The sequence below is a fragment of the Alligator sinensis genome, unplaced genomic scaffold (assembly GCF_000455745.1).
Source record: "Alligator sinensis unplaced genomic scaffold, ASM45574v1 scaffold111_1, whole genome shotgun sequence".
NCBI lineage: Eukaryota > Metazoa > Chordata > Crocodylia > Alligatoridae > Alligator > Alligator sinensis.
In genome coordinates, this window is record NW_005841875.1 from 2633951 (window position 1) to 2646457 (window position 12507).

A 12507-nucleotide genomic window follows, 5' to 3' on the forward strand; every position below is an offset into this window, starting at 1 on the left:
TGAGTAGAGTTCTTAGGAGTGCCTCCTAGAGAACACCTTGTCCCCTATTCTCACACAAAGAAATTCTAAAAGTATCCTTCAAAAGAGGGCTGGCTGCATCCCTGCTGACCTTCACTACCCAGGAGAGATGTGGAGTGGGCTGGCATACCCCCAGTACTTCCATACACTTCAGGGAGGGAAGTGGCAATAAATCAAACTGCAAAAACTGCTTTGTCCCCTTGAGATATAGTGTATTATCCCTACAGATGCAACAAGCATCTCTGCATTTATCTTAATTAAAATGTTTTGGATTTTTTTTTTCAGTTTTCTTTCTGTAACTGCAGAACAGGGAGAGAAAGAAAACAGTAACACAATTTCAACTGCATGTAATTTATCCTTTTCTCATTGAATAAAGGGCATGTTCTTGTTCCCAGTGAATTCAATGACAAAACGGCCATTGAAATATATGGGAATAATATCAGGTCCAGGCGGTTTAATGATAAGCACCTGAATCCTACAAGTTTTGACTGAAAGTTATTTGGGTCACTTTAAAGATCTATGTGGACAAAAGATTCGGAAATCAATGCATTCAATGAAGTATCTTTCATGAGCAGCAGAAGTTCACTTTAGACTTTTTTACAAAATAGTTACTGGAATTTTGGGTGACCAGCACAATGAAAACACTGTAATATCTTGCACAATGACCCTTTCAACAAGTAAAGTGAGCAGCCTTTTTAATGAAGTTGGGCTTACATTGAAAGTATGTTTGGGCTACATGGTGAAAGGAAATCTCTCACCAGCACATCACAAGGCCAATAATGTGTAAACAGATAATAGCAAGAGCTGTGTTGCTCATAATTAATTCAAAAGAGATGGCATTTCTGTTTTCTTCTAGTTTTTGGTCAGTCACGAAAGACAAAGCAGTCTCTCAGTATGTGTAAAGGGCCATATTTCAAAGCTAAGCTCCCCTGACTCTACTCCCACCATAACAACAACATTAAATAATAATACTTAACATTTACCAGACATCATGCTTTTATGACTGAACCTTGGACAAAGCCCCGGATCTATGGTCTCTGCTCCATACCTGATGAGACCTGAATAAGAAAAAGAAGAAACATTATTAAGTCTGTAAAGTCTACATAACCCAATGTAATGCAGCTGAAATATTTCAAGGAGCTTTGGACATTATATGTGGACATGCTGTCCAAGATGGCAACCATCACATGAGTAGGAGCTTGCCTGGGATTTAAAATGCTCCAAGTCTTGAGTATCTGGGACAAGCTCCCCTTGAACAGAAGCAGAAGTAAGGAGCATACTGGTGAATTCACCAACCTACAGAGGCTACAAAGGGCTTTAGGTAAAGTACCTTAATTCAGTTACCTTATTTTGGCTGTAGAGATCCCCATTCAATCCCTGGTATATCAACCAAGATGACAGTTGTCCAAATTAGACAAGCTCAGAGTTAAGTAAGATCCAGCCATTAAAAACCCTCATATGAAAGTAAAACAAACAATAACATGTCTTCAAAATCTGGAGAGTTTAGGATTCATTACTCTGTTTTACTAACCACAGAGAGCTTAAGTTATTTGCTCAAGCTCACACAGCATGTAAGTGGTAGAATTGAGATGCAAACCCACATATGCTGAATTCCACTCCAGGGCCCTAAAAGGCCACAATTCCTCCTTAATGCAAAGTTCTTCTTACCTTTGGTGTGTGTTTATAGACAGGAATAATTCATTATGCCACATCACTGAGTTCCAGATTGTTAAACTCACCCTGGAATTTACAATGGTATGTTATTTATTTTACTGGCCTGCTTACTGGTCAACACAGAGCATGCTACACCCTTGGGAAGAGCAACTTGAAGGTCATAAGGAAAAGGCATAAATTGGTCCCATTTGGGACCCGGAGCAACATACATTGTTTAAGAGTCATGTGCTCACTTTATGACAGGATACAGCTTCCACACAATACACCTCAGAAGTGCCATTCTAGCACAAATATTAAGAATGGATTGACACAGCCATGAGGAACTGGAATATTAATTATTGCTAGCAGGACAGTTCCAAACACAGAAAATATCCTGTTTTTAAATCTTTATTACCACTGCAGTAATACAAAAGAATGACAGGCAATCTTTGGGGAATATTGCAATTTCCATAGCCTTGTGATGTTAATTACAGCCATTATCAGAGTCTGAAAAGTTTTACATATTCTTGTGTTTTTCTTTCTGTTCTCTGCTCATGGCAGCTGTGATATGACAGAGACTTAAGGCGCAATTGGAAAAAAGAGTTTACAGTTTGGAAATTATTTTAAATACATGAATCCAAACTTGACATAGATATTACAGAAGCTTGAAAAGCAATGTCAAGAAACCTTGCCTATGCCCCTTGCACAAGTTCTCACTACCAGGACTAGGCTGGAGAGCCGGCCCCTTCCTACATGGTGCAGAGTTGAGTCTGTTGCACAACACAATTCTCTGCCCTTTGTATTGACAGCGATTTGAGGAGCGGGATGTATGGGTATTTCCATTTTGTTTCCAGGGCTACTGACTTCCTCCTTTTCCTCTCCCAGTCCTTTCCTTTAAACAGTCAAGGTGACAGATCTGTATGTTGGGTTGTTGTTCCTGGTGTGTTCCTTTTGTTTTTGAACAGGAGGAGGTAAGAGAAATGATTCTAGAAATACATTTGGCAGAAGGCCCACATGAGCCAACACTCCTCCCTCCCCTTATTTTTCAGTTTTATTTTCAAATTTCTTGTGATATAAACAAACCACAGCAAGACTCAATCCCAGCCCCTGCTACACTCCCCCTGTCCAGCCCAAGGACCAGATCCAAACTGGGATTTAGGTGCCACAGCACTGCGACACCCACGTTCTGCCCCAGCAGGTGGGGGTTAGGTACCTGGGGTGCAGAGGAGAGGCAGGTCTCTAAGAATGGGATCCGAAACTTGCAGCACACTGAGCATGGAGCTGCCAATGGGAAAGGTGAGGACAGGGGTGTATGTGAAATCCCACTCCTTGACAAGTCTTTGTCATCTTCCTCTGGGGTACAGGGAGGCACGTGGCTGCATCTGTCAAACCCTCTTCAGGAGGCAGCTGTCTATGCTTCCTATGCTTGCTTTTTCAAAACCGGAGGAGAGGTCACTCTTTCAAACACAGGGCAAGGGAATGACGCTTCCCTTTTAGATACTAGCCTAGTGGTAAGAGTATTTATCTAAGCTGCGGAGGACCTGGTTTCAGTTCCCTTTCTACTTGGTGGGGATTCACCCAGGAGCCATGAGGCTACGGGCTGTGTGGGGCTGCGGGAAGCACGTTCTAGTCAGCCTGTTCACACTTTTCCATTGTACAAAAAAAAAAGAAAAAAGAAAAGAGGGGCTGAGCCAGAGTGAGCAAGACACAACCTGGCTCTCTAGCCTGGTGCTTAAGTCACTCACAGCACAAAGGATCTGAAATCACACCCCTCCACACCTCTTAGTCACGTTACTCTGGGCTGCAAGGAGGAAGCTGGAAGTCTTTTCTGAACATTGGAGCAACTTTGACAGGACACTGCAGAGAGCCAGTCCCCACACAGGGTACCCTGTAACAGTAACACTGCGTTTGTGGCTCCTGAGCTACCTGTGACTCTCCAACTTTCCACCTGCATCTCTTCACAGAAAGCATCATTGAAGTTCTTCCTTCCTCCCAATCCATGTACTGGGCAAAGGACATCCACACTAATGCCACTATGTATGTGACGCATCGCAGGTTTTTCTTTTGAACTTGGGTGTGTTCCCTCACTTCCTCCTGAGGCGAATTAGCTGCAGCTCTGTGGCTCCTGAGCCAGTCAGGACCGATGTCATTGAACTATCACATGGTGAGTAGGAAGCCATCCAGGAAGGTGGGAGATACAAGTATGAGCTCTCTCAGGCAGAAAGAGGGTCCCCCACCCCCTAACTTCCAGAGTCACTGTTAATCTTTCCTCTTCAAAAAAGCTATGCCCAAATAGAGCCATGGAGGAGGGAAGTCAGGCTATGTAAGCACACTGATCTACCACAGCCTTTGTCTGCTTCCTATTAGACACTTGTCAGTAACTACAAGCTCTGAACTTCAGCAGCTTTCATTACAGGCTGAGTGCAAACATCTTTCAAAATCTCTGTTATCTGAGCTCTCTTGTCGGCATTTGCATCATGCCTATCACCGGAGCATCTAAATGCCACTCTGGTGGATCAGGTGTCTTTTTTTTTTTTTTAAACTTGTAAATTTTTTATTAGGGAACTACTAATCTCTAAATATTTAAAGATTTGTTTGTTTCTGACACATTGAATTCATTGACTATTAATATAAAACCTCCCACAAAGATGCCAAAGAAGCTATAGATGTAGCACCTCCAGCTGTGATTTCATCACATCTCAGAAACCAAGGCCTCAATCCTACTAACACTTACGCAGAAGCTTATCTTGACCATTGTGACTAACCCCACTGGGGACCACAAGCAATAGCAATGAGTTTCATTGCAGCAAGAAAGCAAATTACATTTGTGTCCAAAGGATCAGCTCGTCCTAGTTTGGATTGGGTTTGTATTTGGATGGAAGAATGTTTAGTTAGCCAAGAGCTACAAAAAGAAAGATGAAATTAGAGGAAGATATTGGTAGCTCATTATTTGGTCCTTCTTCCTCTGACTAAACTCAGTGCAGAACCTGCGCAGAAGGATGATCTTTTGCTCAAAGACAAGGTTTGAGAGTCAGGTGAAATGGGTTAGTTTACAGATGCACCACAGACTTCCTCTTTGACTCCTGACAAGCCACTCAAGTTCTCTGTGCCTTCTCTTCCCCAGTAGTAAATAGTAAAATAAGGGGTAATAACATATACCTGTGCTACAAGAATCTTGGGACGATCCATTTAATTAAAGTCCTAAACTGTGTTTAGATCTTGCCATGGAAGTCTAAAGAACAGAAAGGTCTTGTTATTCACGTTCATTTATTATTAATGAACCAATGCCACAGATAAGATATAAAACCAAAACGTACACCCATTAAATGCCCAGTGGTATTTTTTGTAATTAATCCCAACGTTCAAACCAAACTCCATCTTGGTTGAATAAATTCTGCCTCCCTAAATTAATTTGTTCATTAATTATAAAAGGAACCCAGAATCAGTATCCTATTGCTTTAAGGAGCTAACTTAAAAGGAGTCCAGTAAAGGACATTTTTTTTCCCCACAAGAATTTAAAGCGATCTTCACTTGTTGTGAATCTGGATTAGAATTGTTTTCCTTTTAATTCACTGAATGCTTCGTTTGCTTGTGGTCTTTGTCTGAACCATATAATTTGCTTCTATTAGTTCATGTCTGTCTTCCTCTCAAAACTAAACGGTGCTTTTCTATTGTTTCTTCTATGGAAGACTCCCCAAACTGTTAATCTTATTACCTTTCTTCAGACCACTTCCACTTACTTTTTCAAATGAAGTATCTGGATCTGGACACAACGCTGACGACGATGGCACACCGTTAATTTGAATGTTTCCTGTATTATTGTTTATCCTGTGCCTACATCTCGTTTGTCTCTGTAACTGCTGCTGAACACAGAATTGGTGTTTTCACCGAGCTGGTAACAGTGATGCATAGGTCTTTTATTTATTTATTTATTTATTTCCTGAGTGGTTGGAGTTCATTTTGTACTTGGCAACGTGTACAAATAGTCAAATGGTTGCTTCCTGCGTGCCCTTGCCTGCACTGAATCACTTCTGTCAAGGTGTTGCCCAGTCTCCTGGCTGGTTGAGGGCTTTTGGAGAGTTTGCACAACGCTGGCGCGCCCTTTGGTGCAATCCGCAGATTTCGCCCCGACGCGGGCTGCTCGGGGCCCTCGGTGACCCTCCGCACACGAGGACGGAGGCAGCCCGGCCCCGCTGCCTGCGCACGTGGGAGCGAACCTGACGTTTTCATTCACGCTGTGGGGGGGAAGCAGGACTCGGGAGGTTTACACCAGCACTGGGGTGGATCCAGAGCACGGGCGAGCAGGACCAGGCTCGTCCTTCCCTCCAGAGCCAGACGGCGAGCCCTGACCGGGGTGTCCCTCACGTGGCACGGCTGTCCCGCCAAGCTGGCCTGGGCCCCTGCCAAGGGTGCCTGGGCCTGTCCCTGCCCTGGTCTCCGCTAGCCATGTGCTTTGTTATGCAGGGTTTCACGACCACCAGTGCTGGCCTGGGGCTGGTTGGGGCAGAGGTCTGAGCAGGAGGGACCCTGGCCCTTCGGGGTCACTCCCATGGCCCTGGGGGAGAAGGGCTTGGGAGACCCAGGGCGCATGCGCACAAGGGCACCAGGCCCCGCTGCTCGACAGAACACTGACGTGCCACATCCCGGGCCAGTCCTCCAGAGCAGTAGAGCGTCTCAGCGAGATAGAGCGGGCAGCTGTTTGGGCCGCGCTAGCCGACGCCTTCCCGTCTCCGTGGCGGTTGCTTCCGGCGCCGCGCGGCATGGTGGGAGTGGGGCGGCAGGGAGCTGGGATGGTGGGCGAGGAGGAGGACGAGGCCGAGGCCGCGGTCCCCGACTGCTTCCGCGCCTATTCGGAGACCGAGAAGCACTGGCAGGCCCGGCGCGACTTCCTGCTGCGCCACCTGCCAACTGACGGCACGCCCGCCGCCGCGCGCCTCGACCAGCTCCTCGCGCTCTCCATGGTCTGGGCCAACCACGTCTTCCTGGGCTGCAGGTGCGGCCCCGCCCCCCTCAGGTGTGACCCATTAGGGACGGCCCCTCCCCTCCCCCTCCTGCAGGTGTGGCTCCGCCCACTGCAGGTATGCCCTACCAGGTACCGCCCCGCCCCCTCCCCACCTGCAGGTGCAGCGCGAGGCCCCACACAACTGGCCGCTCCTTACAGGCCCTGTCTTTTTCTGGTGCAGCTACAGCCGAGACCTCCTGGACAAGGTCATGGACATGGCTGAGGGGATCACAGTGGAAGACACCCCCCGGTTCACCACCAGGGACGAGCTGATGAGGAAGGTAAGGATGGGGCTCGGGGGCATCCGGGGCGCGCAGCCCTGAAGGAGCGCTGCCGCCTGGTCCGAAAGGCACCGCTCTCCTCGCACAGCGCGGTTGTTCTGCATTGGGGATCAGGCAGCACTTGAGTGACAGGATTTGGATCTGAGTCGTATCTGTTCAGGAGGCGCTGTTCAGCTTCCTCCGCGCCGGCTCTGACAGGGCAGCTTTGTGTCTCGCTCTGCGAGCTGGGCCCTACTGTGCTTGGGTCGCAGAACGGCGCTCCTGGCTCTGCCTCCTCCCGGCGGCGCAGCCAGTCCTGTCCAGAGTTGTGAGGACTCGATAGTGGAGCGTGCGTGTGCGCAGTCAGCTCCCTTTGCCTTCAGGGATTGCTCACCTGTTTGTGGTTCAGCACCATTGCAAGATGAGAGCCTTACTCTCTCTGAATGGGGTGCAGGTGAGGTGAAAGGCTGGTAAATCACCTTCCCTACCAAATTGCCTTAAGCGAAGGTGTTGTTGCAATTGTGTAACTAAGGTCAAAAACAAACCTAAAGACCTTGCGCTGTAGAGATGTGATGCCAGGTTTGAAGTCATGCTTTTTGAAGTGTTTGAACTTGCTGATATCAAAGTGTGCCTCAGGTTTTGTTTGGCTTTGCTTTATGTTTTTAATGATCAGTGTAGCCATTAAAGTGTTAAGTTTTGGTTTTCTTTATTGTTCCTGACAAAAAGAAAAATCATGTTAACACAGTGCCTAATAGGAAAAGTGACTGAAATCACTGCTCTTTTAGCTGAACTTTTGAAGGTCTTAAGTAGATATACTGCTGTCCTTCACGTCTACTTAGGTATTGCATTTTGGGGGTGAGGGGAGTACAGGTAAGTTAAACTTCTCTGAAATGACTTTGGGTTGCCAAACTGAAAACATTTGGCTTCCTGTCTCTCAAATTTGGTTTTGATCTTTAGGTAACTGAACTGTAATTTAAAATTCGGATCTAGGTGAGGTAGATGATTTGGATCCATTTGCTGGCAGAATCAATTGAAATGCCAAGACCACAATCTGTATGAGAGTTTTTTTTTCCCCCTCTTGTTTACTGAGGATAAAATAAAGCCACACCTTGAGCACTTACTGTACCGCAAATTATGCTAGGAAACAATGGAGTTTAATTGCTTATAACCTTTGTAGTGTTTTACTGTAAGGAAATCCTTTAATACTACTGTAAGGAAATCCTTTAATACTACTGTATGTCAAAATCGGAGCGAGTTCTTCACACATTGTTTAAAAGTTGTCTAATCTAGCATCTAAATTTATATTTGGTGCCAAGAAAAACTGATTTTTTTCATTCTCTTTCTATTGGCAGTCACACTTCAACAGTCTGCATGTTGAATTCAGAAATCTGTCAGCTTCACAATTACATTTCTTACCACTACAGCCTAGCTGGAGTATTGCTTCATAAATGTAAATGAAGAAAATAGGATAAACATTCTGAGTGATTTTTCTGGTGGCTATTTTGGTAGTAAGGTTTTACTTTTAAGTGTTTAAGTTACATCTACTGACAACAATCAAGTATATGTCTCCTGAATAGCTAGAAGTAGGCTCTAGCTATCAAAAAAGAATTAGCAGTATTGTACAAATTTTTCTGTTGCAAGGTACCACATACTCATTTAATCTTTCTGCATGGTGTCTCAGTGAAGTAAAATTCTGAGGACCATTTGCTTCACTGCCAATGAGCACTTCTGTCGCAAGCACTTAACTTGTTTTCATTGTCTCTCTTTATTTTTAGTATCAACGTTAGTGCATGGGAGAAGTTTCAAATTTCCATCGTGACACAGGATCAGTTTAAAGGAGGATCCAGTTTTAACTGAACATACTGTTTCTAAAAAGACTCTCAATATGATGGACATTCGAGAAAGGATTGCTTCTGATTTTTTCTTTTTTAAACTCCCAAACCAGCTTATGGTAGATGTCCATGATCAAAACTTTTAAAACTAAGAAAATTGGGTTTTTAAACAGGTTTACGAATCACAGATTTGTAGATCAAAGAAAACATTATGCAGGGATCTGTTTTTTCCTTTCACATAAACACATGGATCTAGACGAACTCCCAGAAAAGGCCCATGCAGGTGAGATGGGGAGCTGTGGCATGTCCTCAGTCTTTTAGGTACAAGTCTGTGTGATGCCTAGCAAGTCTGATTTAGGTTGATCGGTCCTGGGGAGTACTTACTCACATAGCACACATCCCCAACCAGACAGCTGGAGGTCTCACTCTTCACCCTCCTTGAGAGATGTTTTAATACTGTTTAGAGCATTGACTAACACTGCTTCTCCACTGTCTTTATTCTGTGTGATGGGCGAGGGCATGTTGTACAACAAGGTTGCTACACTACTGCTTTTCTTCTACAGGCACCTAATACCCATTTCTCAACTAGTATGCCTGCACCACTACTATGTTCTTCTGGTTTTGTTCCAGTGTCTCTTAAGTCACTGGAATGGTATTTGGATTACTGTGTAATTTAATCAATATGCAATTTTTTTTTTATTTTTTTTTTTAAAAGCAATGAAATTGCTAATCTTTATTAAAAAGAGAATTCTTTGTCTTGCACTTATTCTGTCAGGTCTGATCCACAGCCCATTGGAACCCAAGGTTCCAAAGTGTTTCTACTAGTAAATTTGTAGATATCAATTACTGTGGGGTTTTTTTATACTTTTCGATTTCTGTCAAACACCAAGAGAAATTATGAAAATCTCATTTGAATAGAGCATCGCATAGCTTAAATTCCAGACAGATAATTAGATGTGTTAACCAAAACTCCTACTGCCACCAATAAACTTTCTGGAAAGTTCTAGGTAATCGCCTCTAAATTACAATAATGATTTCATAAGTTAAGTTGCTGGGTACTGTGGACCTAAATGATAATTCTGGAACAGATTTAATGAATTCCATTGTACAGCTGACTGGAAATTCCTCCTCATTGCTACTCAAATTTAAAACTGTATTTTATTGAATTAAATATAAAAATGAAGAATGCAGTCAGTACAATGACCCATATGGTGTTCAGTATCAAAGTCCAATTATTTTATCTATGCAACTAGCAGGCTGTTTTCAGTGTACCACAACGGTTGTACTAATAATGAACTGTATCACAGAAATGGGGAAGCTGGTGGTCTTGTCTGTGTGTTGGGAATTTTAGAATCAAGGATACAAGGGGATATTATCAACATCTTGTTGCTTGTTTCTCTATGATCAACAGTAAAACAGTTAAATTATTAGTGTAATTGCCAGTGCCAGTTATATAAATGAGATGATTCAAACCTCTTAGTCTTTACCAGTGCCTTACAAATAAATATTAGTTAGTTAAGCCGCTCAGACATTTCAGGACCTTGGAGAAGATGAGCATCAGAGCTGGAAATGGAACCAGGGTGCCTGAATCTCAGCTGTCTCTTCTAAACCTACTGACATCACAGAAGAAATATGCAGTATCATCCTATAACGCTTCATCAAGGTAGCACTATAAATGAAAGCCGTATTAACGTAGACCAGGACATGTTCCACTCTGCAGCATAGCAAGTCTTGGGGTTTTGCAAGTACAGCTCTTTCCATGAAGAAGGGGTTAAGACTTGAAAAGCATCAGATCATCATCTTTCTATGGTTTTCAAGAATCTGACTAGTGTTAAAACAACTGGGGAGGAAGAGCTGACTGCAATGAAACAATTGCAGCCTAAAGCTAAATAGAGAACAATTCTAGTCAGCAGTAAGGACGCATTTACTTATTTCAAGCCTCCTGCAAAGGAAATGAGGCTAACTTTCTCTGTCCCAGCTCCCCCCGCCCCAGTAAAGCTTTCCCAGGCCCTCTTTATGGTCCTTACGAATGTCAAATACTGCAGGGCTCAGCTGGGGGTAGTAATAAATAGTAGGTTTGGTTTATTAAGATTTACTAGAGTAGCAAGAACATTTTGAATAATTTGAATTTGAGCTCCCAACTTCTGCTCATGAGACGGGACCATAGGGACAATAAAAGGAAAATCCATAAGAAATATATAGCAGAGAATTGCTGCCCTGGCCAATTGGAAACCACTCTTGGATGAAATATTGAGCTGTAAAACATGTTTAAAGTGGAGGCAAAACCACCCACTGAAACAGCATAGACTGCATTCTTTACTTCTAAATTAGTTTATTGCAGTTTATTTACAAGAGCTTCTGTACCTATTAACTAGAGCTGATTTTCAGCCCCTCAGCTCTGCCTTGGCAGCAGTTCTTGTTCCATTTGTTATTGTCTCTTTTAAAACTAGGCAGAAAGCAAAAGCTTAAAGTCACATAAAGTAACAGACTTCTTTTCCCTACTCACACCTTTATTGATGGTGGCTTTTTTTGGATTATTATTATTTTTAACAGGGCAGTTTTAAATGCCTGAATTCTGCTTAAGAGAAAATCCTATAAAGGAACTGCCACATGTAAATGTTTTAGAAAGGTCCATGTGGACCACTGATCATATCACCTTAAACTGTATGTAGCATTTACTTCTACAAAATGGACTGAAAGGGACCTGGAAAGGTCAAGTAATCTCTCCTCCTGCCGCCAGCAGGCTCAGCTCTTTCTAAACCAGTGGTCCTCAACTTTTTTGGACTCAAGTTTGTCTATCCCAACTACACAGCTGGTCCAATAAAAGATATCACCCACCCACCAAAAAAGCCTTGCTTCTCACAAAGTTGGTACAGCAAGGTTAGAACAGTAAATGATGTGGGGAAGCAGAACAAGTGAAGGATCATCATTCTACATCCCTCTCCAACCATGACTCTTAGAACATACAGGAATATCCAAGCCACAGTAATAATAGATGTCCTAGAAATTCTGAAATAATAGGACCAGCGTGGTCTAATTAGGAAAGTGAGGAGAGATGGTAACTTTAGCTATAGGTAGTGGTTAGAGCAGAAAATGTGGAAGGAGTCTCATTGTACCAGGTGACCAGAAGCTAGAAGTGCTATTACTTGAGCCAGGAAGAGCTCCCCTCCCTGCTTTAAAATAAATCATGCCACATGAGATTAAATGGTGGACACCTGTCTGTCTTCCTTTTTTATTTCTCTCAACTATTTGAACACTTATTTCCATTTCCTACAAGCAGTGCTTATCTATTCTCAGCAGCCGATCCATCCCTCCACTCAGTGGTTATCTGGACTGGATGTATCCAGCCTTCGTGCCAGTCTCCGCTGGGGCCAGTGTCACCTCCTCCCCAGCTTGACTGAGGAGAGACTAGCCCAAAAAGAGGGCAAGACTTTATGCAAGCAGGTGGCCTCAGGTATCCCTTTCCTCACAACAGAAATAGATTCATCCTGCTCTCTACTACAGAAACTCCAAAGTAATTTCAATTACCTATTGCCTACATTAAATCCAGCTGGGAACTGGCCACTTTCCTAAAGGCAAGGGATCACCTCTCAGTGGTGTCAATGGCAAAAATACTAAGACCCATTTCTGCTGTCAATGTGAAAGTTCCTACAGCGACACTTGGATTTCTGTTTCAGCCCATAAGTACTGCTTGCATTTATGTAGTCTGACCTTAACACAACATGTTTGTGGAGAAGTCAAA

At 43.7% G+C, this 12507-nt stretch overlaps 1 protein-coding gene across 1 annotated transcript; it reads left to right on the forward strand.

Annotated features, from left to right (window-relative positions):
• The first annotated feature begins 6395 nt into the window (after positions 1–6395).
• On the forward strand, positions 6396–10079 carry CDKN2AIPNL (CDKN2A interacting protein N-terminal like). Its single transcript, XM_006017207.3, has 3 exons — positions 6396–6664; positions 6855–6954; positions 8709–10079. Exons 1-3 carry the CDS (start codon positions 6432–6434, stop codon positions 8718–8720), a joined length of 345 nt encoding a protein of 114 aa, XP_006017269.1. The 5' UTR covers positions 6396–6431; the 3' UTR covers positions 8721–10079.
• Positions 10080–12507: the final 2428 nt, after the last annotated feature.